Source organism: Aquila chrysaetos, chromosome 3 (genome assembly GCF_900496995.4).
Source record: "Aquila chrysaetos chrysaetos chromosome 3, bAquChr1.4, whole genome shotgun sequence".
In the NCBI taxonomy this organism is placed as follows: Eukaryota; Metazoa; Chordata; class Aves; order Accipitriformes; family Accipitridae; genus Aquila; species Aquila chrysaetos.
The window spans coordinates 73,777,717-73,801,665 of record NC_044006.1 but is presented as its reverse complement, the minus strand read 5'-3'; the positions used below and the strand labels follow the sequence as shown (position 1 = coordinate 73,801,665).

The following is a 23,949-nucleotide window of genomic DNA, read 5'->3' as shown; positions in this document are numbered from 1 at the left end:
TATGGCCCAGCTTGAAGGGCAAACTCTGGCGAAATGAAAGATGCGAGCAGACAGGTCTCGTGTTCAGGTTTGCAGGCTGCCCATCAGAGCCCAGGAGCTCCTGAGCAAGGTCACCCTTGGTCCCTACATAGAACCCTTCTCAAAAGCTGATTTACAAATACCAGTTCTTCGCTATATAGCAATGGAAACGTGCCTGAGGAGATGCCTGGGAAAGAAAGAAGTCCTTTTTCTCCTCTTTCAAACACATGGGCTTCAAATCATTTCAGGAGTATAACGCGGAGCAGAGATTTGCTGTTGTGGCCAGCGCATAAAGCCCCACGGCGCACTGTAAGGACCCAGTCTCCAACCTCGGTTGGGCACAGCGTGGTTGGACGGGGGAAGGAGAGGTGCACTTAACTCCACGCAGACCATGCACCAGCCGGTCCAGCCAGCCTGGGGACTTTGTGCTACAGCACAGAATATATTGGGAATAAAGAACAATCCTGGAGGGGCTTTGGTGATTAATAGAGCCAGAGTATCGGTTTATAGCAAACAGCCAGGTGGAAGCAACGCTGCCAGGCTGTGCACCTAAATTCCTGCCAGCTGATGGCACTGGTGTTCACGGCTTAAACAAACAAACAAAAAAAAAAAAACCAAGGCAGAGGATGATGGGCAGTTGGGAAAAGCTCAGCTCCCAGATGCTGTATTCCCAGAGCTTTCCCCGGTGGGCTGCCACTGATTGTCCCTTCTCGCTCCTGTTTTTTTCTATGAACATGGGCGTTCAGCCAGTTCGCAAGCAATCCGGTCTTCTAGTTGCCCAAAGGGCTGTGAGTGAAGTCCCATGCTGGAGCCTGCAGGTGGGACAGCCAGGGCAATGGCGTGAAGGTCCCCAGGGGACTTCACACTGCAGGAAAACTCATACAGAGATATTTTATTTCCTGTAACTGGGTTTGCGTCGTCTTTCTTTGCAACCAGTGTGGTGGTAGAGAGCCTGTCTTGACAGCCGGGTTTGGACAGATAAGACAGCAACTCCCAGAGCAATGACCTGTAAAACAATGTTGATGCTTAGAACAAAGGTCAAACCTTGGTTTTTTCTGAGCAACCGCTGAAAAACAAGGATACAGCTCATAAAATATGTGCCTCTCAAAATATCTCCTGTAGGCAGCTCCAGCAACTACAGACAAGCAATCCAAACTGTTGACATCCCAGAAACATCTGGTGTGTGTGTTCATTGCTCGGTTTTGGGTCTAAATTTGTTTGCTCTGCAGTCCATGTGTTTATGTTGTTTGTTCTTGTTGGGGAACTTTGCTCGATGATTCTGTTAAGAACTGACATCTCCTGGCTGCTTAGGAAAACACAGTCATGAGCTGTGCTAATATATCTAGTATATTCCATTTTTTTAGGAAATAAGAGGTAGCTGGTAATACATGGCACCAAATTACAAGAAGTCAGGGATTGAGGCTTTGAAAAATCGGTTGCTTTAGCTAAATGAATCAGGGAAGGGAAAAAAGGAATATTATTTTATCCCAATTTTTCATACATTGCAAGATTCATTTAAAATTTAAGAGATTTCAATCCTGTAGTAAATATGATTTCTCTTCATTTGCCTTCTGCTCTCTCAAGTCTTTAAATTTCCTGGTTTCACCCATTACTGTACAACTGCAAAGGCTAAAGTCCATTTGTTTCTTTGTTTTCAAGTGAAAGCTCAGATTCTGGCACAGTCTCCTGATTCCAGGAGCTGGGATGTGCAGGAGGCACCAGCTGCCACCTGCATGGGCACCACTCCGCTTTAAAATTCATATGATCTCCTGACCCCGATAGAGAACAGGAGCATGTGCTAATTAAAGGCAGCCCGTGCTTCTTACAACTCTCTTTATCTTTAGGATGGCAAGTCTTATGAGGAGATGAAGAACAGCTTAGGAGAGATGTCGGCTATATCCGAGATCAAAGTGGTGAGTTGCTTCTCGACCATATGGGTGGGAAACGCCTGGGTTTAAGCCCCACCACGTCCCCCAGCCTGTTCGCACGAAGGAGAGGACATAATGATCAGGGCAGGCATGGGGACCTCAGGCTGTCAGGATCAGAGCTGTGCTCCTCCGTGGAAAGCAGAGGGAGACGTGATTAATAACTCATAAATACACCCAGATCTCCTGGGGCTTTTCCAGTCCTGTGCAGAGGCATCTGTGAGCAGGAGACTGGCCAGCTGCTTTCTAAACTACACACGCAAATACAAGTGTGTGCAGCTATAAGAGTGTGCAGTTGTATGAGTAGTTTGCAGCGGTGGGGCCCCTGAGACCCCAGACAAGGAGCCCCCGGTCAGGGAGGGCACAGCCCAGTGGGAGATCCTACAAAGCACAGAGGAAACCAGATCCCAAGAGTCCCAAACGTGATTGTCACACGGAATCAGTTCTGCCCCGGACAGGGGCAGGAGGAAGGCTTGAAGGAAGTGGCAGGGGCTTTGAACCACGAGAGATGGCATATCAGGGAGGGTATGCAGGTAATTTAGAAGTTTTAGACATGGTATATATCTAATCTCACCTTCTGTCCTCCCACATGCACCTTCCCTTGCTGTTACCGTGAGAAGAATGAGACTACAGTGAGTATTTTCAGTTATTTCTAAGGGCCCTCATCAGTGCTGTGCTTTTCACAGTCCTAACATCACGATGTAACGTTGATGGAGGTGCTGGACTAATGTTTTAGTTCAGACTTTCCCTTTGCTGCTTTGGAGCAACAGACCAACAGACAGTCTGTGCCAGAAACAGTCCCCCAACCCCAACAGAGAGGAAGGTCCTGGGATAACCCCCAACTTGCTCTGCCAGAGCTTCTTGTCTTGACATGTTTTCCTACCTTTGGCAGGACCTTAATAACATCAGCCTGAACAAGAAAACCCTCAGCATGACCAACTTGGCAGGTTCAAGTATGGCAAGTGCTTCCCCTGAGTATAAATCGCACTTCAACCACAGTGACAGCAACAGCTACAGCAATAGCAGCACCTACAACAGCAGCCCTTGCGTGGTGCCCAACGGCGAAGGAATTTACTCCCGAGAGGTGCTGATGAACAAGACGGTGGATGAACTTCCAGAAGGCGTGGATCCTACTAAAAAAGAGGTGACAGCATTGCTGGTTTGATGCCTTTGTAGCTTAACCTGGAACTTAGTCATTGGCTAAGTGCACTAGTACTTTAGACTATTAAGTCCTGCTTCAGGTTCAAGGAGATACCAGCTGGACACATAGGTCTCATCAAAAAGCAGGAGCTTCACGTAAGAGGAAATTGTAGTAGTTTTACCCTACTTGATGTATTTCTTTTTTTTTTTTTAGGGGAGCGGGGGGAGAAAAATGAGTTTTAAATAGTTACTTTTCAAACTATTTTCTTCTGCTAGAGTTGTTTAATTCTGCCACCCAACCTCTGTCCTTGGAGGGACAGAGAATGAAAAGTACAGCTCCTGCGAGACAAAGTGACACAGCTGAGAATGAAGCCAGGAGTTGCATTTTGCATGGGCTGTGGGTGTTTGTTTTCATTTGAAACTCCTTCCAGAAGAGATCTCTTTTTTTTTTTTTTTTTTTGTCAGAAAGCTTGCATTTCAGCAAATCCCATCCAGGGACAGGGAGGAATGCCACATCTCAGATTTCCGATCAACCCAAGGATTTTGGCAACGTCTGTAGCTGAGTCCAAGCAAGCCGATGGGAGGGACAAAGGGGCCTGATTCCCTCTCCTCTCTACGACCCGTGTTTGACCAATGTCTTGTCCCAGCAGATCTCCTGGCAAAGGCCAACACCCACAGCCAGAGAGCTGATCCACAGCCGGGCCAGCAGCTCTGCCCCACGGCAGTGCCCACGTGCTGATGATTGTATTTCAGCTGGGATGTACATGAGCGCTTTCTTCTACCCAAAATGCCAGGGAAAACTAAACCTCCGTTTCCCACAGGGTCTTTCTCAGTATCACTGATGAGCCCATTATCTACAAAACCTTCTGTCTTTCTAGCAGTGAGAGTGACTATTTCCAGTGGAATATTTGGGGGGTGGAACCAAGCGAGGGGGAGATGCTTTCGCTGTGAATCACTACCTAAGAAACCACCCAAAACTTTGGCCAGCAGAACATCACCGATGCACCATGAATTGTCCTGGCCTCCATATGATTAGCAGGCACCAAACTCCAGCCAGAGCATGCTAACCCCTCAAAACCAGAGCATTCCTTTGGGCTGGTGGGCTTTTATTCCCCTGGTACTTTGGGAAGCGGGATGAGGAACAGTTGCTGGGACGTTCCATTTCCCACCATGAGGACAGGCAGTAGGACAGGAGCTATTGGCCTGGAATCGGGGGTCAGCACTGACACAGAGAAGAAGGGATGCAGCCGATGGGGGTGTCCCGGCCTCTGCAAAAGCCAAAGCTGACCTTTCCTTGCTCTCTCCTCCCGCTGCAGTACTATCTCTCTGATGCTGATTTCCACGATATCTTTGGGAAGTCCAAGGACGAGTTCTACCAGATGCCCAAATGGAAGCAGCAGAACGAGAAGAAGCAGTGTGGACTCTTCTGAGACCACAGGGGCCATCCAGCTTCCAGTGACTCTGGGACCAACCCTCGCTCTCTTAGGAGCTGCAGGGAAGAAGTACAGACATTTGCTCAATGAACCCAACCCAACACCTCAATCAGGCCAAGCTCCAGTGCAGTTATTCCAGCAGCCACTGTTCAGGGGACGGCTCCTTTCTCCCTGCAAACCCTGAACCTAAGGAGGCAGGAATGTTTCTTCTGCAGGAACGACTTTGCAGGATGTTTTTGCCTCTTTTTGACACTTTATTGCTGATAGCCATGAAGACAAGTGTGTGTCACACAACTGTACTGTAGCGTCTTCTTTCCTCTCCATTTTGCAAATTGCCCCATGCACAAGGTCATGATCTTCCTTAATTTGTAGAAGTTTAGAATTAGGCAAGACAAAGGCTGCTTGCAGCTGCTATGTAAATTCTGGGTGGGGAGAGGAGGGGGAAGCCCTAGAAGGACAGAGGGGGAGCCCTGAGTTCAGGAAAAAGGTAATGGAGTAGCCAGATGTGTGATGGGGTAGCCCATGACATGACACCAGCCAGTTCTGCCCCTTCTTACCTTGCAGAAAAACTACTCGCCAAAGAACAGCAAGAATCAGTTGTAGACTAACATGGCTAGCCCAGTGCAGGTAAAACAAATGAGAACCTGGCTTGGAAAAAACCCACTTATTTAGAACATATTTATTAGCCAATCTATTTCAAGAGGATGATGAGATTTAGGGCTAGACATAGCTGTTGATTTTGACTCTCTTTTTTTTCTCATTCAGATATAGCATCTCCAATCTCACCTAGCCTCCATGTGCACAACTGGCATGTGCAGGTGATCGTAAAAGTCCACCTGCCTGCAGACGAGAGGCTTGAAGAAGCCAGGAGGGATTTGGGTATGACCTGAGGCAGAGTGTGTCCCATGGAGGGTTTTGTCAGGGCTTCATCCCTGTGATGTCCTTTGGGCTGAGAGCGCCCAGTCCACACTGCAAGCTCAGTCTGATTGGGGAGGGGAGGGGGAAATGTGAGCGATCAGTGATTAAGGGATATAAATACTTTTCATTCTCTGTAAACAAAAGAAGGAAACATGTATGTTTAAAAACTCAGAGGTGTGGTTTTGCAGCTTTACTCCATTTCCAGCCTGATCGGTGATTCCAAATAAACAGCCAACCAGCAGCACTGAAAGTGTCCTTGATCAGCGTGTGGGGTAGAATGGTAGTAGGGAAAAGCTCTGCAGGGCCAGAGATCCTTCAAACACCTGGTCTTTAATGGGATTTGGGATTTTTTTTTTTAAAAGAAAAGAACAAACTGAGAAGGTGGGGTCCCCCTCTGTTCCCAAACACCACATAGCCAGGACCATTTGTCTCCCTATGCCCAGGTACCCTGCTCTTGAAGACCCCCCCCATTGCCCATGGTGGGTACATGGCTCTTCAGCAGTTGGCCTGAGTGCCCACCCTTGCTGCAGGGATGTGGGGATGGAGCTGAGAAGCTGCGGGTGGCTGTTGGTTGAGGAGCTAAGAGCTCTCACGCAACACCCGGGACCATGCGCTAGTGGTGAAGTGTCACTATCTGGCTGGGCTGGAGGCAGGGACCTCCAGGTGATGGGGTCTTCTGGACAGATCTTTATGTTTAAGAATTGGTGGTTACTCCAAATAAGCCACAACCCCATCATTACCTCCACGCTCCTGCCACCATTTTGTCCCACTTCTGCTTGAGGGGCCAGCCCAAAACCCATTTAAACCCCCCGTGCAAAATAAGGTACGAGTAAAGCAGAGACACAAATCGGCCGAATTACCTGCATGATTGCTCCTGTTGTGTTCACACTAGATACAAACAGTGCACGTTATCCCTGTTTCAGCCTCTACTGCCACTGCTGGAAGCAACAATATTTGCACCGCCCTGCTGCGGCATCCTCCTGCCAGCTCCTAAATTAATGAATTGCATGTGCTCCTCAAGAAAATGCAGCGATGGCACCTATCATCAGCCCTGACTGTGGGCCTGACGGGCATCATGCAATGAAATAGAGACCAGTGGAAATATAGTTGGATTAGGGAGATTAGGCCAGTTTGTTACAAATTGCTTTAATTCCTGCTGCTGTGATGCTCACCAACGCACGTGGAGCGCTCCTGCCAGGACTCAGAAACCGGCACAGGATTTTACAGATAATAAATCCTTCTGATATTTGAGCCTGTTAGAAACTGCTGCTGCTCTCCTCTTCTCATGGGGAGAGTTGGTTTTACTCTCTGCCTCTGATTTCTAAGCGAAAGATTCTCGCCCACATCCTCCCTTTCATGCCGCTTGCTGCTTTTGCTGTGGTGTCTGGTGGGCCATGTCCTGTTTCTGCTGCTCTTTTCACCAGAGCTCTTCCCTAGAGTGGGGCTCCAGCACTTCCTAATCTGCTCAGAGACGAGGTCCCTCGATAATGGCACGGACCATGTCCCTTCCTTTGGGGAGAGAGGAGACCTTGTAGCATTGTCCATCTCGCTCTGGTCCATCCCATCTCTATCTCAGCTACTTTCTCCCTGTCCCCCTCTTCGCTAGTGCTGGCCACAGCAGACAGGTGAGAGCTGGTTTAGCTCAATAATTCAACTGAAATCTAATCTTGCAACACCAAAAATGCAAATAATTTGTTCTTAGCCAACTCAGCGGGCTGATCCGACTCGCCCCACAAGAGCTGATGCTGGCACAAGCCAAGGGGCAGGAATGCCTCTGATCGTGCTCAAGCCGCATGGTGCAAGCTCCCTGTGTGGTACAGGGCAGCCTTGGGTATCCTTCGTTCATGATTTTATCCCATGTTTCCTTAAAACAAAATGCTCAGAGCATCCTGGGAGCAGGATGTCCCTGAGTTGGAGTCAAGGATGCTCCAGCCTTGGCCTTCAAATGTGTCTCCTGATACAACACGTCCCAGCCCAGAGGTGAGCTAAGAGAGAGCCACGTCACTGCAGGACACCCTGTTCTGACTTGGTGGCCTCTGCCGCTCTTGAACTCATTCAACCGCTGGTTGTTAATTCAGTATGAGCCTTTGAGTTGTGGATATAATTCACATTTAATCTGGCAATGGTTTACAGCATCACACAATATTATAGTCAAGAGGAAAAAATCAATGTGTTCAGCAATGATTACTGCAGCATAATAAACTCCAGGTAGGAGTAAATGAAACCCAGTTTTGCAGTGGGCCCAAGGATCACTAAATCCAGGCTATTTTGGAGTCAAAAACAGGTGGGGGAGTGAGTGGGCTGGAATTTGTTCAACAGGACATTAACCTCTTTGGTATCAGCCCATCCCCTCCACAACCAAGCATGAAAAGCTCCAGAAAGACTGACACCTTTAAGAAATTAAGCAGGTCTGTCTATCTCCAACTTCATGTGTGTTGCATTCAAGTAAGACAAAGAGGCATATAGTGACAAGTAATTGGACTTTTCCAGATTTTTTTACTTTTAATAGTCTAACAATAGTCTAACACATTGTTAGTAACACAGTTAGCACTTCAAATTATATATTATTTTATTTCAACAATATTCCCTTAACTCTGTAGTTGTACTCGAAGAAAAATCACTTGTTGCCATAAATACTGTGTTGCTGTTCAAAACACTCCTGTCTGTTTGTGCTAGGTTACCTCTACAGTGCAAGTGGGACCAGACTAACATTTACAACAGTTTCTACTGCCACTTCCTCTGTGTTAAAAATGACGTTTTTCTATAAAAACACAAACAAAGAAAGTTTTACTGCATTACAAAAAAGCCCTACTGTCAGTTGAGTGTATTTCCACTGTCCTCAGCAAAAGACATTCTCTGAGGTCCCTTTGAGTGGGTTTCACTTTGGGTCAGAGGGAAATCTGCCGTTCGGCAGCTTCTTTCTCCTTCACAGGATGAGAGGCAGGCTTTGAATGCAAAGCGACCTGGCTGAGAGCCAGGCACAGCGGCAGAGTAGTGTTCGTGTATTTTTTATTATAATACAAAAGGAAAGTCGAGTTATATAACATGAGCCTTTGTAGTGCAGCTTTCTTTTTTAATCTGTAACAGAAAAGAGCAGAATTGTGTCCCCATTTAAGACTTCATTTGGTGAAAGATGGCTAACATCTGAAGTTGCAAGAAGTCACCTGGCTTCTGGTCACTGATTTCAGTGGTGAGGTGGATTTTTTTCTTGCACAGATGTTGGGTGTTTTGTCCAGATGTCTGACCGAACCCAACCCAAGAGCTGTACTTTGCTAAAAAGGAGTCCCTATCCTCTTGCTAAAAGCAAAATTTAAAAATCACACTAAACGAAGTGAACTAAAAACACAGCTGGATTGGTCAAACAGGTACAAAAGGATTAATCTCAACAGCAGCATCAGGATTTCCAGCACGCAGAATGGAGAAGGTCAATGGCTATTTCACATCAGGGGTCCTGTGGAGCACCGTGTGCTGCTCCAGAGAAGGCACTGGGGATCTGCCGGGTCCCTGATGTTGACAGACTTCACACACTGAATTCCTTCTAGGTCTGTAACGAGGTTCACTGTGCCATGAAAGAGCTGAGCTGCTAATCACAGTCCTGGATATTGACGTACACAAAGAGGGTGGAGGAGGAGTACGGATCTCCATTCTTGGTTAGAAGATGGATGTGGCGATAACCTGGAAGCAGAGACACAGATGGAAAGTGGCCTTTAGTCCGACTGGAAAAATATTTGCTAACATTTGCCAAGACCCTGCAAAAACATCGCCCTGCCTCAGAGCATTTTGCTCCCAGTACCCCACAGAACAGGCAGGTCTGAGAGGCATGGCTTTGAGCATTGGTAACATATCGTGCCCAAGGCCACTGGTGACAAGGGGATCCCTTCTTCACAAACAGAATTAACAGCTGCCCAATAAACCGTTTATCATCTTGATCATTATCATACCCCAGAGAGAGGACCTGTTCTGACCTGAGGTACGATGGATCTGGACCTCTCATCTAGGATACTGGAGTTTCCCAGAGGGCTCAGTGGTTGTGAAGAAGAGGGAGCAGGGCCTTACCTTGCTTCAGACTAGTGAAGGGAAGGGTGTACTGCCCAATGAAGTCATTCTTGGTCGACATGTCAAAGTCTTCTACCACAAACCGGACCAGGGCAAGTGCAGGGATCTCTATGTCAAATGTAAACTCTTCATCCCATTTCGGGTTAAAGCCTGGGCAACATAGACAAGGATGGAGATCAGAGCTGCTCACAAACAAGGAAGGAAGTGAGAGATGCTCACAAGCAAAGATGGAGGTCAAAGATGTTGGCAGATAAGAATGGCAGTCAGAGATGCTTGCAAATGGATGTAGACTTTGCCTGACTGCCAACCTAATCTGACCCAGGCCAAAGGTCTTAGGAGGTGCTGAGACCATTTTTCCCAGCTCTGATACTGATTTGCTACCTGTTATTAATAAAATCCTTCAGCTTAGGCTGCTTAGTGCAGACCTCAGCACCATGGTCCCAGAAGGCAGCGAGGAGCAGGAGGGAGGTGAACTCAGCTCTGCTCCACAGGCTCTCACTGGCTGATACATGGATGTCTCTGGTTGCCATTGGACCAGCTGCAAATTTTTACAGCCCTAAACCAGGGGTGAGCAAAGAGGAGAGCTGTGCCTTTGTGTTGTGACAGCCTTCTGGGGCCTTAAGCCTCACTGAGTGCTTGAGGTACACCCATCTGTCACCATTCTGTGCCTCAGTTTCCCTATCTGTGAGAAAGGTTAATGAGGAGTGTCTGATTACATAAAGCATCATCAAGTCTGTGGACAAAATGTTTTATGTCTCCCTGCATAAGGGCAGTGTCTGAGACAGCCAGACTAGCCCTACTTCTGTTATGGGTAAGGATCTCATGGTCCAGACTCACAAAGCAAACAAAACCCAGATTGTCACATCAGATGAGAGTTGAAGAGCAAGCTCAGTGCTCTCTCTCCAGGTCACGGCGGGTGCTCTCCGCAGTATCAATAAACCACTCCCCAGAAACAAACAGGAGAAGACAACCTGTTTGGAACCCTGCTGCCATCGGCCCAGCCTGTGCAGAGCAGAAGCTCAAGGACAGCAAAACGTCAGCTCAAGCCTGCTGGTCATGGAGGGTCTGCGGACAATTTGGCAGGAGGCAGGGATATTTCAGCTGGCCCTGAAGGTGCTGAGATGGGCCTGTGGATAGTGCCATAGCAAACTACCTGTGCTGGGTCGGTGCGCTTTATTTGGACTTTCATAGGATTAAATCAACTGGGCTGTTCAGATAACACACATCTGCTCCTGACCCCCTTCATCCTTGGGGAAAAAAAAACGGTGTTGCTGATCCCATGGGAGCAGAAACCATGAAAGTTGAGGTCACCAGCTGAAAGTTGAAAGTCATCAGTCCTAGGACAGTAAGTTTCACTGTACTGACATCTTGTGGGGGGGGGGGTTCAACCCACCTCAGAGCCACAGTGAGATGCTCAGAGCTGCTGAGCCAGCAGGTTCCCACAGCCTCTCGAGCTCCACAGCTGCACCGCCGTGACCTGACCTGTGCCCACAGCCCCTGCTTCAGTCCCACCAACAGAGAATCATAGAATCATTTACGTTGGAAAAGACCCTTAAGATCATTGAGTCCAACCATAAAATGTCAAACCAGGTGAGCTGCTGAAGCATGGTCACCTATCTGAAACCTCAGCCCATGAAAGGCAACCCCTTCTCTGCAGCTGCCTCTTTCCAACATTGATGTTTTCATTGTTTGATTCACTTTCCATTGGGCAACACTCCCTCCAGCATCACTCCAGTATCACTCCAGCCAGCCAAGGGCTGGCCGTGGGGCCGGGTGCGCTGAGCAGCCCCAAGGAACAGGCCTGGCAGGTCTGGAATGTTCCCTACACAGCTTTCACTCCAGACATTATAAAAATTATTGTAGGTGATGGAAATGGCCGTGAGCTTTAGGAGCCCGGCCAGATGTACTCAAAGAGGAAAGAGGAAAAGGGAAACATTGTTAGCAGGGAGGAAAATATGCATTGGCTTTCTAGCGGTTGGCTCTTAGCCCACACAGAAAAGCAGAGTGTGTATGTGTGTACCTGTGTGTTTGTCAGCAGGAGGGTGAGGACTCATTTTTCAGATTCCTACTCCCTCATTATTCCCACAGGAGAGAGGGCTGAACTTGCCCTCTGCAAACTCAGAAGGCCACAATATTCAGACCCTCACTGCATGGAGGGAAATCACAGCCATGTTTGACCAATGGCCCACAGGAAGGTGAAATGTCTGTGAGATCTCTTGAGGTCAGTGCTGGGTAAGGCTTGAGCCTGGCTCTTTGGAGACAGGGGCTTATAGCTTTCACCCCTCATCTGTAACATTGCTGTGGTGCGCATTAATTTAGCACCAGTGCCGCTTTGGCCAAGAGGATGAGCAGATGCAGTGTCCCTGCCTTGTGAGGAAGCTCTGAGCTACAGGAAACAGTCTCCTTTTACAGAGACTATGTTACATATAAAAAGAGGCTGAGAGAGGTCCAGTTATCCAACCTGGAGAACGCTAAGGGGGTTATTATTGCCATCCTCCACTACCTCCTTAAAGAGAAGATAGAGCCAGGTTCTTCTTACAGGTGCACAGCAAAAGCTGGATGCATAATGGGCACAAACTGCAACAGGGGAATTTCTGGTTAAGAATGGGGATATTGTACTTTATCATAAGGTCAGTCAATGACTGGATCACTTAAGAGAGCCCAGAGAGTCTGGGGAATCTTCATCTTTTGAGATATTCAAAATCCATCTGGGCAATACCCTGAGCAACTTGAGTTAACTTTGAGTATGGTCCTGCTTTGGATAGGGGTTGAAACAGACACCTCCGAAATTGCTTGCAACCTCAGTCTTTTGTGAGTTTGTGACACGTTCAGGATAAAATCAGGCTCTGAATAAGCCTTCTTTGGGAAGATCTTGGCGGGGACGCATGCATCCCAGGTCAAGTCCAACTGCATGGAGGTAAAGAGCACTTCCAAAGCTCTAGCTCTGCAAATCTGGCAGCCAGCCTCAAAACAACTCATATGGCTGATGTCGTTTTGCAGGGAATTTCTGTCTCCAAACATCTTAGAGAGACAAAAAAGGAAAGAACCCCTGAAAGTAATTCTCCATAGGGACATCAATCTGAGGGGCTAGTTCATGCCACCAGCAGTCTATAACCAGGGTCTCTGCACTGAAGTAGGCCAACAGAACCTCATGTATCTGCTTAGCGTGGGCAGGCTTGGGTGCACCTGGGCAGGTCTGGCAAGGAACACTCTGCTACATGAAAAGAAAGGGTTACTGCCCCATGGGAGCACAGCATGGAAGAAAACCCCTTACCATTGTTTTCAATGACTTTGGTCTGCTTCTTGTTGTTATCCTGTTGGACGCCGTGGATCTCTACTGTTACCTTAGGATCAACGATGGAGTTTTTGCTTTTGTTCACCTTGGGCAGCTGCTGACCAGAGATGATCTGTGGAGGAAACAGAGGAAGAGGTCAGGACATCATTAGAAGAGGGGGCTCCCTGGCAAACTTCCCTCTCCTTCTCCAGGAGTGCAGGACCTGCTGTGACAAGCTGGTGCTGGTCTTTCAGAGCCAGTGCTGTGACATCCTTCAGAGGAAGTTGTCATGAGTCAAAGCACCTAATGAACATTGCTCCAGCCCAGCCAGCTGGCTAGGTAGGGGGCAGGCAACTTTTCTAACTGTCCCCACAGTGATCAGATGATACTTGGAAACAACAGTGGTGACTGTTGACTGCATGTCTGCCTGTATGTTTCTGTAACGACAGCGAATATTGTCATTAACCTCTCCTATTGCCAAACATTAAACATGTAAGTCCCTGGAGGATAAGACCCCATGCAGGACTAAAGCAGAGACCCCAGCAGTGGGAAATGAGTAGGGTTAGGACAACATTGCCCAGGTGGGACAGGAGAAGGAGAAGGGACAACCTACACACCCCCCCTGAAGGTGGATGCTACTGAGACATTTTCTGATTTCTATTCTTACTTTAAGCAGAAGCTTCTTCTTTGTCCCCCATGTTCCTTCTGTGATGGATTTTGGATTGAATTTGGTTTGCTCATCCCGGAGGAATTCCGGCTTTAAGACATACCCAGAAAACCCATTGTCCTGGAACCGACCCTGGTAGACATCCATTTCTGTGCCTGCTGTCTGGAAATTCAGGGCAACTGCAACATAAATAAATAAATCCAGTCACTTTCAGATAAATCAATGGGTATCTTTTTATACTAATTCTTTTCACATGAAATTGCACTTCACGGACATAAACATTGGCTTTTCCACGCTTCAAACAGCAGTGATAAACTCTGACCCTCCCAGCCTGCTACCCCTGAGGATTTCTTGCATTCAGAGATGTTAGAGACAGGAGGACCCATTACAGCCATCTCATTTGTCCTCCTGCCTTCCACAGCATGAAAAAGTGTCCTGCATTGAATTTATGTCACCTGGTTGAGCAACTGCATCTTTTAGATAAACCTATTCATTTCTACGCTGAAGGAGTTATCTCCTCCAGTGAAGCCAGCAAATCCTTCTCAGATTGTTTCTCTGGCTACTTAGCCTCATTATAAAACCTCCTTTCCAGCTCAGATATGCCTACTTTCATTTGCCATCCTGAGGGGCATTGATGCCTCTGTTGGTTAGACTAGAGAGCTCCTCACTGTCTGAACTCCTCATGTAGGAGTATAGAAGCTGTGATCAAATCATTTCTTTATTGTCTCCTGCCCAAAATAGGTCAAGCCTCACTAGTGTCCTAACACCAGGCAGATTTCCTGTATTCTTTCCAATTTGCCATCATTTCTTAAAAAGCATTAATGTCAAATCTGGAAGCAGTCTCTGTGAACAGTCTCACCAATACCACATAGGGAGTGCACATGGACCACAGCACCTCCTCAGTACTCCACTGATTTCTCAAGGGTGATGCTAACCTCTTCAGCAACTTCTAAGACACCTCCAGGACAGATGGCAATTTATCCTGGTCCTGGGTCCTACATACCCTGTAATACTGGAAGGCCAAAGGCATTTTAAGGCACTCCCCTCTTTTTCCACTTGCAAGGAAGACTTTAATAACTGCAGTATACCAGTTTTACTGGGAGCTGCAAGTACTCAGGGCTTCTGAAAAATCTTATTTTGGGTGCCCAAATACTGAATTTGGATCAGATAAGGCACACAGGTCTAGCCTTAAGAGTACCCCAAGGGACCTGATATTGCCTGCCAGAGACTCTCCTGAGGCCAGACTCAGTGCTGGGGAGACAGGCCAATGGGTTCTACCTGTGCCCCCCACCGGGGCTGCAGGACCCAGCGAGTTCATACGCTGCCAGGCACATCCAGCTCATGCAGGTCTACACGGCTGGGGGCCAGGAAGCCCTGCATCTGCAGCTTCTCCTGTCTGGCTGGGCCACATAGGCACAACTGGTACATCTCCAACATCCAGCATCACCAAGAGAGCCCACCATGTCATCACCAGCCTGCCCACTTACCACTACACCAGGTTTCCTGGATGAGAGCTATAACATAATTCACTTAACAGGCTCTGGGACCCTTGTTTTCATCAAATCTCTGAGACATCAATATACTATCAGGGGCCTCAACGCCCTGGGAGCAGGTATGATGGGCTGCTTTGACTACAGCTAACAGCTCAGGCCATGGCTTGGCCCTTATGGTTATGGCCTTGCTCTAGGGGTCAAGAGAGCTGAGTTTGATTTACATCTCTGTCAGAGATTTCAGCACACTTTTCAGTAAGTGACTGTAACTCCGGGCTCTCTCCTCCTTTGTTAAATGGCAATAACTCTGCTTCCAGTGAAATTGCAGGGATGCACACATTAATGTGCAGGAAAGGCTCTCCTAATGGTTTTGAGGTGGGCCAGAAAATGGTCTATGAAAACTCATTGAGCATTGGCTGAAGAGCTGATCTCTCCCAGTGACCACTGAGCCTCTCTGCCTGCAAATGGCTTGAGATCGCACATCTACCTCAACTGAAGACCCTCCATAGACAGCTCATGGGCGACCCAGCCAGGCTGACCCTCTCTGACCTCCCAGTTGCACCCACCGATCTGGCAGCCGACGTTCCACAAGTCGATGGGGTTGTAGTTGGAAGAATCTGTCCTCCAGCCTGCAGGGTAGATCCGGCTCAGGTGCCTGATGTTGTGATGAATAAAACTGGTTCCTACAGAAAAAAAAAGAAGAAAATGACCCTTTCAGTGATGGGAGCTACTTTTATCTCTTCTTGATGCTGCTGTATATACTGCTTCTCTGCCTAGTGAGTCTGGCTGAATGTGAACTACCTGTATAAAATGCCCTTCTTGGTAACAGCCTCTATGATATGAAGCTATTCCCACCGTTTCTCAGTGACATGCATGACCAAAAAGATCATAACCCACATCTTTCAGGATGCCTTTTCCTTGTGCTTAACCACCACTAGCTGTCCAGTGTCACCACTAGCTGGGACAGAGGATGGCCTTTTGCCAGGGCAGAACATACATACCAGACTCCTGGGCTAGTTTCAGAGCTTTGCTCTCTGTGAATGATGACATCTCGTAGAAAGCCCGAGGATGGCTGGGGTCCTCAAAGCCATTGAAATGGACACTCTTGCAGTAGACAACTGTGTCTGAGAGCTCCTTGGCCAGCTTCAAGGTGTCACTCTAAAAGCAGGAGAGCAAGAGGTTTGTGGGGAGTTTCTGCAGTCATACTCAAAAGTAATAATCATGTTTTGTCTAGGACCCCTGGGGCTTCTCTTCTCCACCATCCTCACACGAAAAGCATGCACACTATCAACACTCAGTGGCACCCCTTTGCAGAGAGAAGGTGGAAAAGGGGCAGGCTGCCCTTGCCATGTCCCTTGTCCTGGTTGGAGAGTGCTAATCCCTCCTCTCAGAGCATCACTGCCCTCTCACGCCCATCCTGGCCTGTCCAATGATATCACTGACTTCCCAAGTGTTACTACCAAGAATATTTAATTTTATCTGGGCCATCCCTCCTTCTGCATTTATTTGCATGTTATTATGTGAACGAGTATTTCAGCTTGGCTATCACAACTCACAAGTGATTAGGGCTACACACACAGTAGCAACTAACCCAATCAGCCTGTATTGGTGAGCTAAGAGAGGATTTTACACAACAGATGCTTTGCTGTCCCAGCACCCTTGTTACATGATGTTCTCCAAATGGATTCTCTCTTTGTTGGTGGGATACCCTTTCTGCTGCGCTTTGCATGATCACTTGTATTTCAGCATCAATAGCTGTCTCCAGCTGCTAAACTTTACAACAGAGCCTTAGCAATGAGTTTTCCTGTCCTGGTCCCAAGCATGCAAACCTGGAAATAAGGAAAAGGGAAGGATGTTTTGGCCTCCATGGGCTTTTTTCCCCTTGAACTAGGTGAAGTGAGAGCCACCAGCTCCCATCAGAGGCAAGAAAAGAAAATGACAGACTTCAAAATTATACACATCATTGACTACAGTTCAGAGAAAGAATTAAGACTCTCAAAAAGTGAGCAAATCAGCAAGGGGAAGCATAGATCAGACCAGATCCAGAGGCAATGTCAGCTTTGCCATCAGTGGGACTGAATGTATTTATATCACCTATGAACCTGGTCTGCAAGGGATATGGCCTTCACAATGACCTGCAGTCTGGAAAAATGAATGTCCTCACATGAGGGAGCAAAACACTGGTGTAAAGGCCAGCCTTTTCCTCCCAGAAACAGTCAACCCAATTTCTTTGGTAAGTGGCCACCCCTTCGCCATAGATCTCTAGCTCTTCCCTCCCTCCCTCCTCTGGCCAGTGAGGGTGCAGGTATGTCACAAAATGTGACTAGAAAAGCACCAGTCTCTGGTAATAAAGGAAGTCATGATGGTCCCATGACAAATAGATTTCTGGAAATCAGAGATAGATTGAACATGTGCCCTTCCACTGCTTCCATAAATGCTACATGGTCTGTCCCAGCTGCAGGGTCCTCCAGCCTCATTTTCGGAAAGAAGCCAACCTTCATGCTTGGCTGTCTCTGCAAGATCTCTGTGCTTGGGACAGAGATCATTAAGCTGAGAAAGCACTAGGATCCTTAGCTCCAGCAATTTCAACAATTCACCCTTACATATCCCCAGCTGAGTAGCTGAAACCACACTGAAAACTGTGTTAGCTGGGAACATATTAAAAGTGTGTTTCAATTGCTTTTCTTTTTTCTTGTTTTTTAGGCATGGTACAAAACCCACCTAGAAAGTGGTTTCCCAGCATGAGTCATGGGATAGGCTAACAGGACAGGATTTCCTGATGCAGGACTTCAGAGCCTTCTGCAATAGGCAAAGATCTTGTTTATAGCTTTTCTGCCTCTCCCAGTCTGCCCCTTTATGGGCCTCAGTTACTTCTTTTACTTACTTTCCCCTTCTGCTGTATCTCGGTCTTTACAGATTCATCTTCAATTTCAGCTGCTTCATCTTCATCAGAGACATCCTCAGCCTCCAGGTTGTTGTTCCCATTTGCTCCGGTGGGGTCCTCCCGCCTGCTCAGCTTCTTGCCTTTCACAAGGATCTTCCCTTTCAATTGCTGCACAAGGAAAAGTGGACAAAATAGCTGGTGATTAGAAAAGGTTCTGGCCCACCCTGAAGGAGCAAGGATATAACAGCTCCTCAGCTGTAACCAGCACCAGGGCCTTTTAGAGTTGCATCAGTCACTGGTTATTATCCACAGATACAGGTAAAAATAAGCCTTTTTCCACTGAGGCCTTGCCCTCCCTCTAGCCCGCCCCTGAGACCACAAGCCACGAGTCTGAAAACTGCAGATAGCTCACCGATTCCCCTCTGATACAGAGCTGACCAACCCCTCAACTAGACAACTTAAACTGTTGTGCTGTTAGAGGCAATAAAAATACACAATTTTTTTCAAAACTGAATGTGGCTCAGCAAACAAGTCCAAGCCTGGAGGTCGGGGCTCATGGGAGCTATTTGCGGCACTGCTTCTGCCTCTCTGTGTGGCCCCGTTACTTAATCTACCCCAGTCTCTGCAATGTATGGTTATAAACACATGCACAACTTGGGAAATGGCATGAGATCCATGCAGCGACCGAAGCAGTGCAGCCCTCTGCTCCTCTAGACATTTTAACGGGGAGAGAGGTCCATTAAGCTCTGGACAGGTGCCTCGTGCATAGCAGACACGGGATTTTAATATGTAAGGGATCTTGCAGGTGAAACCTTAGGGCGATGACAGCCTAAGGAAGAGTTCCCAGACACTTCCCAAAGATACCTCCTCTTCTGAAAAGAGCTTCTCCATGGTACAACACTAGTCATAACCAGAAGCATGTGCCAACGTAACACAGCTGACTGCTCAGCTAATCCAAGCAGCACGTTTCTTGTGCTGAATCAACTCTCTCCAGCCTCTTTCAAACTCCATGTAAAACCCTCCGGTGAAGGAACACACCAACAGCACATGGTTGCTCGCAGACCACCACACCACTGATGTCTCTCTTACGTATCTCTTGACCGTGGGAGGAAGGCTGAAGCCTGGAGAGGGCTGACTTTGAACACCAACAAGGCAGCAGCGATGCTGGCAGCAGGGAGCAGTACGGAGAAGGGTTACTGCCTGGGTGCAATCTCTAAGTGTGCAGGTTATGCCTTAAAATTAGGAGCACCCCTAAAGACTGCAGCTTCCAGTGAGGTCAGTGGGAGATTTGCTGCCACCTGGACGTGTTCAGTACTCCTTTGGAGGGTGTTAGTTACTCCAGAAAAATGCAATCTCAGAATTAGTCAATACAACCCCTCAATCCATGTAGCATGTTCCTCCTTTCTCAGTGACACCCTATATTTGCCCCTTCCACAACAGCAAAAGCAACAAACCCCACCATTCTCAAATGACAGGACTGTGGAAAACCAAGGATCTTTTATAAAGCAACACAGGCATTTTCAAAGAACACAATTCCCCCTTTGTGGGTGCAAGCAAATTGCATCACGTCTTTACAGAGACCAGCCCAACTCCTCACCACCCAGCTAAGCTGTGGATGAAGCTCGGTTTGAGCTGAAATTTGACACTGGCACCCGATGCAGCAGCCAGGAGCGTTTTTCTTCAGCTACCACAAATTATCTGTTTACATCGGGGCACTTTCCCTGTCACTCAAAAGCTACACAAAGGCAGCTGAAGGAATGTACCAGTTACTGGGAATAACAGGCCCAAAGGAGCAGTCAGAGCACAGCAGTATCCTCCTCCCCATCCTCAGACCGTCCCTCATCCTCCCAGCCCCTCAGCCTTCTTCCAGGCAGAGCTGTGACCTGCTTCTTCACACCCATAGCTGGGACATGAATCGGCTCATCTTCAGAGTCTCACTTCAGTCTGCTGCCCACATGTCTCTGCCCACCCTCCTGCCTCAACATCCAGCTCTTCACTGTTCTTCCACAACACTCACTGGCAGCAGGTGAAATCCAGTTCTGTGTGAGTTTTTAGACTCCGGTTGACACTTTGAATGGACAAGCCTGGAGGGATTGCACTGGGGACAGTGAGGAGGGGCTCAGAGAAGCCCCTCCTGTCCTTCGCAGGCTGCAGATAGCAACCTGCTATATAATATATTATCTGCCTCTGCTTTATAACGTCCCATAAGAAACGTTACCGCCTCATCTCACGGCTCAACAGTAGAGAACCAGGGACAAGGAATTTGGGGCAGGTTGCTTGATTCTTAATTACCAGTAGGGCTACCAACCCTTTTTAAGATTCTCCAGTTCAGGACAGCCTGTCCAGCAAGTGGGAGGTGTTATTTCTGGCACAAACCCATCCTACATGGCTGAATATCATCAGCAGTGAAGTCACAGCAACATGGCCTCCACCTTGTCTCTTCATCACACCCCATAGCAAGGCTGCCAGCAGTGGGTCCTCGGTGCTGCTGTTATCCTGTCTAGACTGTGGTTACTCCAGGAAACCTTGGATATGCTGCAGATGCTCCCCATGGGCACAGGGACACTGGTCAGCCCAGACTGTGTTGTACAAGACTCTCCATAGGGCAATTATGATGGTCCCCTTTGGCCTTGAAATCTACAAGGCTGGCTCCCTTCTGGAGTCCTGTTGCATTGGAGAGGTTTAGTATCTCCCTATGCAGGTAACTTCCATCGTGCCTACAAGGGAGAGCAGCCCATGTGCCACCCAACTCCACAGGAGATGCATTAGCTTATTGGTCCACAATGAGGGGTGAGAGTCACCCCAAAACAAGAGCATTTTCATCTCCATTTCCAGCAGAAAGTGCTATTCTATTGTAGCATTGCACTGAATCCACCCTGCAGAAGCTGCCAGTCCCAAACATTGTCTTCCTTCATTTAACATGGGTGCTAGGAAGCAAAGCCCTAAATTTGAGTGCTTATCTTTAACAAGGTTTTAAATAAGCTGATACACACAGACAAAAACACACAAATGCACTTGTTCCATCTCTCTTGGTTCCCCTTCATGTGATATTAAGTATTTCTAGCCTGAGGCAAAAGACACTCAGCTCATCAGTTCTGCTCTGTTGAGCAGATCCCTTGTCTTAGGAAGAAGCATTAGCTGAAATACTCAATAAATATTCTCCAAGTAGACCATAAAGCTATTCCAACTGCCTGTGGCAAGCCCAAGGCTGAATACAAGTTAAGAAAAGGCTACAAGGACACTGGACTACTGTGAACATATAGTGGAGTGGCTGCTGGAATACCTGCAACTCTTTCCCTTCCTCACGTGCCCTGTAAATGGCATTGCCTTAGTTCTCCACAAGTGGAGCTCCCCTGCTTTCCCACCTTTTCCACTGCATGCTGAACAAGCTCAGCTCTGCAAGTGAAATAGTTCTGACATGGCTTTTCTTCCTTTGGGAGTCTGCGAATTGGGACATGGCAACCATCTTAAATGAAAGCACTGTTGATTTTATCAGAAGGAGCAAAGCTGCAAAGAGCAGAGGATTTTAAAAGATCTGCATACACATGTTTATCTCACCTGAAACTTTTCTGCCCCTAATAGCAACCTGAAAGCTATGGCAAGGTCTGATTTCCAGTTTTCATCTCAGTGAGAGTGGAAGATTTGTAAAGCAATCCACCTTATCAAACTTTCTGTGCCTTCGACACCTCCTTTAGAGTCAACAGAGAGAACTAAACACTCCCAGGGTGTGATTCTTTTTGTCTATTTAGATAAACACTTAGAAGGATGTGGACCACACCTCCAACTCCCCTGACTGTATTAATTATTTCTCAAATGGACCCCTAAGTGAAGTGCTCGTGTACATGGATATAGAGGGTCTGAGCACTGCCACCTTACATCCTGCTTTCAGGTTGAAGATATCCATCTCCCCAGATTTCTGAGAAGCTGTGAGGAATAATGTGTTCACATTCATGAGGAGATGTGCAGACCAGCTGCACTAATTGATATCACATCTCCATCTGTATATGGCTTTCAGCCTAGTTGTAAACTGAAGTGTTGCAGGGTTTAGCAATGAGTGGCACCAGAGAACAAAGAGAGTCTCCAGAAAAGGGGAAGAAACCACATTATCAAAGGAGGTTTTGAAGGATTTGAGGGAAACTCAGCTCAAGAACTTCAGCCAAGAAGATGCACTGCAGACAAGACACAAGCTGGTCTAATGTTGGAGAAACATACAGATGTGCAGTTAGGCATAAGGCAGAAGGACCTGAAGCCACATTCACGCTAAGTATACGGTGCAAAAGTAATCCTCCTGGGCAGACAGTTCCTGGGGTCCACTGCTGACTTAAGAGACCTTTGACTGAGCCTGGTCTGGACTTAGCTGAGCCAAATCTAGAGGCGTTTGCTGCCTTGCTGTGAGCACACGGCAGAGCACGTCAGCCACCCTGCTGTTCAGATCAGTTGTGCTGAGCCCTGCATTGCCGCTGCTATACTCAAAGTGGTTCCTGAGCTGCATGGCTCAAAGTGATTGAATGGGGGCACTGGACACAGCAATGGGTGTGACTGATGGGACAGCCGGTGGGACAGCGTGGGATGGCAGAGGCCCCTGCCACTGCACTGGGCCTCCCAACTCGGGGTGCTCATGTTCCTGAGGGTCACCCACCAAGACAGGTCTGTTAAGCCCAAAGCCACTGTTGTTGTAAACAAGGAAGTCCAGGAACAAAGAGATGGAGGGGTTTCAGATATGCCTAATAGGCTGAATAGTTGCATGCAATGTTGGCAGCTGTTTTAGTCTCATTGCAGGGCTGGGGTTTTGCAGCATTTCTAGCTGGGATGCAGGGACAGGGGGAAGGAGCCCTGGCAGACCCCTGCGCAGATCAGAGATGGGGCAGAAAGGCCTGTAACAAGCAATCAGCAGCAGAGACTGGATCGGCTCTTCCCTACAACCCTGGCACTGCCTGAAGCTTTTATGTGGCTTTTGGCCTTTCATCCTACAGGCCTTTAATTTACTATTGGGACCCAAAGACAGCAGCTTGAGGGAGATATTTAGATGCTCTGTGTAGCCCAACACTGTTCCTGAATGGAGCCTAATAAATCAGATGCCTGCCCAGGGCTGAGGTATGAATCATTAGCATGAATTCAAACTGTGTCGATCTTCCTTTAATTACTGACATTCCCCTGCTAACACAATCTGCAGCAATGCTTTGCCTGTTTTTATTTACAGCCTTTCAGCCCTCTTCCCAGTGACAGATCCTACCCTTTTTCTAATATAAAAAATACTATGTTGTCCCAGGCTTCCCCATGTCAGCTTCACAAGGAATTGGATAATCCAAGAGGTTTCTGGTTTGGTTTCTTTTCTTTAATGTTTCAGCTTCAATGAATTTTCCACCAAAAAAATCAGCAGTTCAGCCCTTTGTACTCTCCTAGTTCACGTAGCAGGAAGGCAGAGGAAAAGTACCACAGAGAAAAGGATAGGTTTTGCTACATTGGCAATTTTTCTCCCTTTAAACTAAATGGATCAGTCCCTCCAGTGGAGCATATCAGCCCAAATCCATTCGCTAAGGTAGATCTGGGCTGTTTTGTTCCAGCTGGGGCCATGTGTCCATCTGGGCAGGATGTTAGCAGGAGGTTAGATGAGCACAGGAATGGGAAAACCATCTTTGGGAAGCTGGGGTCATTCCCTTACACACACATCACACATTTCCTTCCCTGGTGTTTCTCCTTTCTTTCTTCTTATCATTCCCCTGGTCACAAGGCAGTGTTTTGAAGAGCCATCAGCAGCTTTCCTGATCCTGCACTGGGGATAAATAGCAAGCCAGGAGGTGACACTGAAGACTTTGATTTTTCCAACTCAGTAACAGCCTGCAGAGACCTGCCTCCATGCTGGGTGTATCCTCACCCTGGGAGAGTCACTTCTTAAATGGAGGCACCTTATCTGTGCCAGTGCAAAGGTCCTGCTGAAGCAGCAGCATTAAAAATTATTATCCATCCTAATTTATTGCACTAGTGTCTAGGGACCAACCCAGATCAGCTTCCCTCTGTGCTAGGCATTGTATCAAGCGAGGCATGACACTCCCAAACAAAAGGGGAAAGTCAGAAAGGGAAAAGAGAAAAAGGGAGAGGGAGAACAAATATAGAAGATATTTTGGGTGGATCATTTTCCTCTCC

The 23,949-nt window shown here is 47.6% G+C and overlaps 2 protein-coding genes across 6 annotated transcripts in view; one reads left to right on the top strand and one right to left on the bottom strand.

Moving 5' to 3' along the window:
* Nucleotides 1–5,678, top strand: part of VILL (villin like) — a 39,005-nt gene extending 33,327 nt beyond the window's left edge. For 3 of the 4 annotated variants that reach the window (XM_030010309.2, XM_030010310.2, XM_030010311.2), the window contains 3 exons: nucleotides 1,863–1,931; nucleotides 2,836–3,087; nucleotides 4,400–5,678. In XM_030010309.2, the coding sequence (XP_029866169.1) occupies nucleotides 1,863–1,931; nucleotides 2,836–3,087; nucleotides 4,400–4,513 (435 nt within the window). In that variant the 3' untranslated portion in view covers nucleotides 4,514–5,678. Of the gene's footprint in view, nucleotides 1–1,862; nucleotides 1,932–2,563; nucleotides 2,615–2,835; nucleotides 3,088–4,399 lie in introns of those variants that run through there. The other variant, XM_041122719.1, reaches the window with a different exon arrangement.
* A 2,232-nt stretch (nucleotides 5,679–7,910) lies between these two features.
* Nucleotides 7,911–23,949, bottom strand: part of PLCD1 (phospholipase C delta 1) — a 57,333-nt gene continuing 41,294 nt past the window's right edge. For both annotated transcript variants that reach the window (XM_030007758.2, XM_030007757.2), the window contains exons 9-15: nucleotides 17,806–17,973; nucleotides 15,923–16,079; nucleotides 15,488–15,604; nucleotides 13,432–13,610; nucleotides 12,765–12,897; nucleotides 9,491–9,640; nucleotides 7,911–9,109 (exon numbers count right to left, since the gene is read on the bottom strand). In XM_030007758.2, coding sequence (XP_029863618.1) covers nucleotides 9,018–9,109; nucleotides 9,491–9,640; nucleotides 12,765–12,897; nucleotides 13,432–13,610; nucleotides 15,488–15,604; nucleotides 15,923–16,079; nucleotides 17,806–17,973 — 996 coding nt within the window. In that variant the 3' untranslated portion in view covers nucleotides 7,911–9,017. The remainder of the gene's footprint in view (nucleotides 9,110–9,490; nucleotides 9,641–12,764; nucleotides 12,898–13,431; nucleotides 13,611–15,487; nucleotides 15,605–15,922; nucleotides 16,080–17,805; nucleotides 17,974–23,949) is intronic.